Genomic DNA, 7,810 nt, shown 5'->3' on the forward strand with positions numbered 1-7,810 from the left:
ACACACACACTCTCACACATGCACACACACACACTCAAACCGACACTGTAGATAATTTTCATAGTTTATTCCGTCTTTCCATCACTTTTGGATGTTTGTTTTAAAACAGTGGAGCTATCCCCATTTGTTTTTAATTAATTGTTACAATTAATTCTTGAGCCTAAGATGTATCAGTTTTCGAGGCTTTCTTTTTGAAAGAAATATGTTTCTCTGTGCAGAGAGTTTTTAATTCCCTGTAGTTAAAATGAATCATCTTAAGTCTGTTGCATATTTATTGTTGTTGCTGCTGTTTGTCTTACAAGTAGCACTACTGTTTTATATTGTACTGTTTGTATTGTTGTATTTCTGCTGTTTTCAGTTTGATTTTGTGCAGTTTATCTAATTTATTAATTCTGGATGCCTATTCATATGATTTTATGTGGCACAAGGGATAAAAGCATGAATAAACATTCATTTACTCTTATTCCTGGATTTTCTTTGTATGTTTAACTACATTGGAGCCATAAAGAACCTTTTCATGAATGGTTCCACAAAGAACCTAATAAAGTGACATGAAGAACTGCTAGGGGTTCTTTTAAGAACCTTTGAAAAGGGTTCTTTGCAGTACCGAAATGTTATTTATGGCACTAAGAAAAAATTGGTTCTTCAAGGAACCGTTTAATGAAAGGGTCTTCAGGGAACCAAAAATGGTTCCTCTATGGCATCGCCGTGAAACCCCCTTTTTGGTTCTTCCTGGCACCTTTTTTTTTAAGAGTAGTTTAAAAAGTGTGTTTAACTATTTTTTTATTTATGAACACCTTTTAATAGGGCTTATGTGAATAAATGAGAATGCAAGGGTTGTAGGCAGATTTTGATAAGTGAGACAGGAGAAGACGATCTGTATGGTAAATACTGGTCTAATTGTGTGTTCAAGTCCACCTGGGAAGTTTATATTTACGAGTTGGAAAGTTGTAATTACAATGCCAGGAGTGTTCAAATAAATTGGTTGGAACAAGATGCCAATTTTCTAAGTAAAATTCGAGATTTTTTAACTCTACAAATCTATAAAATAGTGAATAAAGAATGTGCATTGGGTGTGTGTTTGCTTTTTATTACATTTATGAAGGTGCTGTATATTGAATTGTACTGTATATATTCTATCGTAACTGTACAATATGGTATTTTGTGTGTGCGTATGAGTACACACACACATTTGTATTATTTTTGACAACATTCTGAGAAATAACGTGTTCTTCGTGAATGAAAGTTGGTTTATTAAATATAAGGAAATATCTATAAATTATTTAAAATATTGGTTAAAAATATAATCTATGTTTCTAAACATAATCTAATGTTTCTGGAAATACATTATGTAAATATAATAAATGATAACATATTTATGGGTAATTTTCTGTATGCATTTTTAACATTCCTCCTACAAGTGCAACATGTATTTTGTAAAACTTTTCATTTATTAAGGTGCCGTGAATTGTTATATATTCCATATTCTATTGTAACTGTATAATACTATGGTATTTTGTACATGCAAATCATTGTAAAGGAAAATAAAATTAAATAGGTTGCATGTACAAATTTCATGTGTGTGCAACTAAACACAATCTTTCTGACATGACCATCACACACCACAAGAACACTAAAAACATACCCTCAGGGCGTGGTGTAATGCGTGTTGCACGTAGTCGTGGTTTTGCAGAACTGCGTAGTGCGGGAGAAAGGGAGACATCTTTGCCTAGTGTTGGGACTTGCGGCAAAGAAAAGATGATTTCATATTTGTGATGGCTCCTTAAAAATCCCACCTAGATACAGAGTTTAGCAGTCAACGATTTCAGGATGCAACACATCTTATATACTGTTTGTTTTTTTCTTTTCTCGTTTATTTTTCAAGTTTTTTGCTTTGGAAAGCAATTTCTTTCACCTTAACAAGATATGCACCATTAGGTTCTGGTAGAGCTGTGATTACTTTATCCTGAAGCTTTTCATCACAGCTTTTGTTAATGGAAACGTCTTCATCATCATCAGGGAAATGTACTCCACCTTTTGAAGTGGAGCCTGGCGAAGACAAAACAGGGGTGGAGTTAAGATCACAGAGATGGATACTGGACCAGAAGATACATGCTGCAATGATTAATGCAGGCTGAACCCAGTGTGGGAGAGCTGTCAGAACAAACACACACTGGAAGTGTTAAAAGACGACGAGAAAGGATAAATGTATAAATACATAATGCACATTTAGATGACGTAAAAAATAATCTAAATATTGAACCCAGAAAAGACACTGACTTTTCCGTCCTGTTGCCATTTCAACATAATAAGGCCAGGGAAATCCAGGGATGATGATTGGCGTCAATTTGATATCATCTCTAAATAACAGACACTGAGTTAGAGAGAATGATCCCTGCAGAAGAACAGAAGATGCTGTGAGTTATGTAATCTATGATCAGTTTGTAATGTTCTGTACTGTCCTATTCCCTGATGTTTCAGACAGTATATATATATATAGAGAGAGAGAGATTTAAAGATATTAAATTGCATGCAGGTTATTTCCCCAACTTCTAAATTATTAATTGTGCATCCCATGAGCATTCTTGATTTGCATTTCATTGGCTTTGCAGCATAATCCTGCTGGGTTCAATGCCACAGGATGGAGGTCCCCCACAACTGTAATACTTTATTATCATCTAACTAGTAGTAACTGAGGTTAATATGGCGAATCATCCGATGTATAAATACATAATGCACATTTAGATGATGTAAAAAATAATCTAAATATTGAACCCAGAAAAGACACTGACTTTTCCGTCCTGTTGCCATTTCAACATAAGGCCAGGGAAATCCAGGGATGATGATTGGCGTCAATTTGATATCATCTCTAAATAACAGACACTGAGTTAGAGAGAATGATCCCTGCAGAAGAACAGAAGATGCTGTGAGTTATGTAATCTATGATCAGTTTGTAATGTTCTGTACTGTCCTATTCCCTGATGTTTCAGACAGTATATATATATATAGAGAGAGAGAGATTTAAAGATATTAAATTGCATGCAGGTTATTTCCCCAACTTCTAAATTATTAATTGTGCATCCCATGAGCATTCTTGATTTGCATTTCATTGGCTTTGCAGCATAATCCTGCTGGGTTCAATGCCACAGGATGGAGGTCCCCCACAACTGTAATACTTTATTATCATCTAACTAGTAGTAACTGAGGTTAATATGGCGAATCATCCGAGTTATCATTTATGAGGCCTGTTATTAGGCCAAAACCCCATTCAGATGCTTGCTTGTTTGCCCCCAAGTCAATTTTAGACTTTATGCTGACACCATTCAGCATAGGTGCATGAATTTTACTGCTGTTGTTTCATAGCGAAAATGTTTGTTTTGTTTTATTCATTTTGAATTATGTTTCTCTCTGCCTCATACTACACACATCCATATAATGGACAATTTTGGATTCAGTCCCCTAACTATAATCTGCATGGAAGAAAAGATACATAAAAAAGGTATATAACATAAAAAGGTATAGGCTATAAAGTAAACATATTATTGTTATTATTATTATTATTTAAGCGAGAACTGCGCGATACAGCTGGTCATGTGATCTCAACATGGCCGCACTCATGATGGGTGCACCCGCTCCATGTAAAATGATTTTTTTTTCTTCTAGAAAACAATTTTAATTTTCCTCAAAATGGCTGTGAATTTTAAAATGTTTGTACCTTTAAATAGCAGTTAAAATTGTTTTGGCGAATTATTAAATAAATCCCCAAAATTGTCAACTTGTAAGCTGTTGTTGTAATCAGACTGCACACTGTGTTTTTGTACTATAAATGATGTAGTCTACTTGGGAGTGGAACTCTATGTACAGACCTGCAGAGAGGTAAACCCTGATATTGTCCCCTGTAGTAGATTTATGTGTAGATCGTGCACGCAGATGGGACTCCAGACCCATCCTGATTAATAGTGACATACACAACAATTTCACATGAAAACCGTTGGCTTTAATCGGGGTCATTACGCCAGTTTAGTCAAGGTTATTTCAGAGAATGACACTCGCGTTCAAACTAAAGCGGCTTATGATACCGCGCTCATCCCGACGACTTATTTCCAGCCATTCTTCCAAAGCACCCCTGCAAAATCACGTCAAACATGACGATAAGAAAAAAAGCGGCTTATGCAACAATAATCGCTGAGATGGACGATGCAAGTTATAGAGATGTCTACATTAGATATAGGCGGTCCCCGAGGAGTCCGCCTTTGCCGGATACACAAACCCTTCGAAGGCAGCGCCTGACGACAAGGCATCTCTCGTTCATAATTTATTCAAGTATAGGATGTTATGGTCTGTGTAAAAATGGGACAACACTGCGTCGCGTGCCAGTGTCCCGTTTGGCAACATTGACAGAGAAAAAAAATCAACAACTCGACAATAAGAGTAAGTGGTTTAGCCAAAATGCGCACATTTTGTATAATAATCATATATCCTACCTTGTCGTTTGACTTGTCTAATAGACAGAATCATAAATACACCTGGGGAAAAATGTCTTCTGATGACTGCAAGGCGGCTTATTTTTATTATATTAAATAATTTTTTTATGCTTTTATTAATAGGTCCCACTTAAGACAAAAAAACTGAAATTGTGCAGTGATGGTAGCTTTAAAATGTGCGCGTGCACATAGACTAGTTGAAAATCAAAATAATTTTAATCGGAAATTCACTGAAATCAAACTTACCTGTGTTACATGGACTGTACAGTGGAAGCAGGTTTGTGGCGTTGCCTGAAGCGCTCTGCCATCAGTCCCCTCGAACGCAGCGTGTGGAGGTCTGACGCGCAGGCGCGGTCACAAGAAAGGAGCTACAGCCATTGGTTACTGGTGGTTACTTAACGTCTAGCTCTCCTTTTCTACCTCTCCCTCATTATATACACGAAATGTGGAGGCAAGGGGTCCGGGCCAGTGCCCCAGCAGAATCTCTGACTATCATTGGCTTTGAGCAGGGCTGAGCTGAGCTGGTGACCACATTGGCCTCACCCAGCACTGCAAATGTAAAACTGATATAGATGAACAAAAATAGAATGAAAAACAATAAATGGCCAACTGGAAATCAAAGATGCAATAAATAAAAAATCATGCTGTAGCTGCTTTGATTAGAATGCATGATATCACACTGCACACATACATCAGTTCAGTTTTTATAAGCCAACAAAGAAGTTGCAGTTGTGAAATATAGTTGCCTTTCCAAAAAATAATTTGAAACATAAAGTTGCAATTATGATAAAAGGCAAAATGATTTTATTATTATTATTATTAGTCACAATTGCATAACTTAAAGAGTTCACCCAAAAATTAAAACTGTGTCCTTAATTACTCACCCTCTTGTCGTTCCAAACCTATTAGACCTTCGTTCATCTTCGGAAAACTAATTAAGATATTTTTGATGAAATTCGAGAGCTTTCTGACCCTCCATAGACAGCAAGGGATTTACCACATTCAAGGCCCTGCAAATTAGTAAGGACATCATTAAAATAGTCCATTTGACATCAGTGGTTCAACCGTAATTTTATGAAGCTACGAGAATACTTTTTGTGTGCAAAGAAAACAAAAAATAACGACTTTATTCAGCTATTTCTTCTCTTCTATGTCAGTTTGATGTTTGTTCACAAGAGTACTACAACATGTGCGTTGAAGACTGACACGGAGGAAAGGAAATGGTTGAATAAAGCCGTTATTTTTGTTCCCTTTCGATACTTCACTCGTACTGCGTCTTGCTAGACGCATATGGGAAAAAAGCCTTTTTTCTCCTGAACTGAAGCCTATTCATCCTATACTGCATGGCCATTGGTTCGTGCAGAGCTTAAAAAACGAACCAATGGCTCGGCAGCGGAGCTGCACGAGCCTATGGCGGCTTTAATCGGGGTCATTACGCCAGTTTAGTCAAGGTTATTTCAGAGAATGACACTCGCGTTCAAACTAAAGCGGCTTATGATACCGCGCTCATCCCGACGACTTATTTCCAGCCATTCTTCCAAAGCACCCCTGCAAAATCACGTCAAACATGACGATAAGAAAAAAAGCGGCTTATGCAACAATAATCGCTGAGATGGACGATGCAAGTTATAGAGATGTCTACATTAGATATAGGCGGTCCCCGAGGAGTCCGCCTTTGCCGGATACACAAACCCTTCGAAGGCAGCGCCTGACGACAAGGCATCTCTCGTTCATAATTTATTCAAGTATAGGATGTTATGGTCTGTGTAAAAATGGGACAACACTGCGTCGCGTGCCAGTGTCCCGTTTGGCAACATTGACAGAGAAAAAAAATCAACAACTCGACAATAAGAGTAAGTGGTTTAGCCAAAATGCGCACATTTTGTATAATAATCATATATCCTACCTTGTCGTTTGACTTGTCTAATAGACAGAATCATAAATACACCTGGGGAAAAATGTCTTCTGATGACTGCAAGGCGGCTTATTTTTATTATATTAAATAATTTTTTTATGCTTTTATTAATAGGTCCCACTTAAGACAAAAAAACTGAAATTGTGCAGTGATGGTAGCTTTAAAATGTGCGCGTGCACATAGACTAGTTGAAAATCAAAATAATTTTAATCGGAAATTCACTGAAATCAAACTTACCTGTGTTACATGGACTGTACAGTGGAAGCAGGTTTGTGGCGTTGCCTGAAGCGCTCTGCCATCAGTCCCCTCGAACGCAGCGTGTGGAGGTCTGACGCGCAGGCGCGGTCACAAGAAAGGAGCTACAGCCATTGGTTACTGGTGGTTACTTAACGTCTAGCTCTCCTTTTCTACCTCTCCCTCATTATATACACGAAATGTGGAGGCAAGGGGTCCGGGCCAGTGCCCCAGCAGAATCTCTGACTATCATTGGCTTTGAGCAGGGCTGAGCTGAGCTGGTGACCACATTGGCCTCACCCAGCACTGCAAATGTAAAACTGATATAGATGAACAAAAATAGAATGAAAAACAATAAATGGCCAACTGGAAATCAAAGATGCAATAAATAAAAAATCATGCTGTAGCTGCTTTGATTAGAATGCATGATATCACACTGCACACATACATCAGTTCAGTTTTTATAAGCCAACAAAGAAGTTGCAGTTGTGAAATATAGTTGCCTTTCCAAAAAATAATTTGAAACATAAAGTTGCAATTATGATAAAAGGCAAAATGATTTTATTATTATTATTATTAGTCACAATTGCATAACTTAAAGAGTTCACCCAAAAATTAAAACTGTGTCCTTAATTACTCACCCTCTTGTCATTCCAAACCTATTAGACCTTCGTTCATCTTCGGAAAACTAATTAAGATATTTTTGATGAAATTCGAGAGCTTTCTGACCCTCCATAGACAGCAAGGGATTTACCACATTCAAGGCCCTGCAAATTAGTAAGGACATCATTAAAATAGTCCATTTGACATCAGTGGTTCAACCGTAATTTTATGAAGCTACGAGAATACTTTTTGTGTGCAAAGAAAACAAAAAATAACGACTTTATTCAGCTATTTCTTCTCTTCTATGTCAGTTTGATGTTTGTTCACAAGAGTACTACAACATGTGCGTTGAAGACTGACACGGAGGAAAGGAAATGGTTGAATAAAGCCGTTATTTTTGTTCCCTTTCGATACTTCACTCGTACTGCGTCTTGCTAGACGCATATGGGAAAAAAGCCTTTTTTCTCCTGAACTGAAGCCTATTCATCCTATACTGCATGGCCATTGGTTCGTGCAGAGCTTAAAAAACGAACCAATGGCTCGGCAGCGGAGCTGCACGAGCCTCTGGCGAAGA

The 7,810-nt window shown here is 37.5% G+C and overlaps 1 protein-coding gene across 1 annotated transcript in view; it reads right to left on the minus strand.

Annotated features, from left to right (window-relative positions):
• Positions 1 to 4,960, minus strand: part of LOC107676123 (UPF0687 protein C20orf27 homolog) — a 10,892-nt gene extending 5,932 nt beyond the window's left edge. The window contains exons 1-4 of the mRNA XM_016470647.1: positions 4,731 to 4,960; positions 2,793 to 2,904; positions 1,916 to 2,049; positions 1,646 to 1,796 (exon numbers count right to left, since the gene is read on the minus strand). Coding sequence (XP_016326133.1) covers positions 1,646 to 1,796; positions 1,916 to 2,049; positions 2,793 to 2,811 — 304 coding nt within the window. The 5' untranslated portion in view covers positions 2,812 to 2,904; positions 4,731 to 4,960. The remainder of the gene's footprint in view (positions 1 to 1,645; positions 1,797 to 1,915; positions 2,050 to 2,792; positions 2,905 to 4,730) is intronic.
• Positions 4,961 to 7,810: the final 2,850 nt, after the last annotated feature.

The sequence above is a fragment of the Sinocyclocheilus anshuiensis genome, unplaced genomic scaffold, assembly GCF_001515605.1.
Source record: "Sinocyclocheilus anshuiensis isolate Anshui unplaced genomic scaffold, SAMN03320099.WGS_v1.1 scaffold3437, whole genome shotgun sequence".
Lineage (NCBI taxonomy): Eukaryota > Metazoa > Chordata > Actinopteri > Cypriniformes > Cyprinidae > Sinocyclocheilus > Sinocyclocheilus anshuiensis.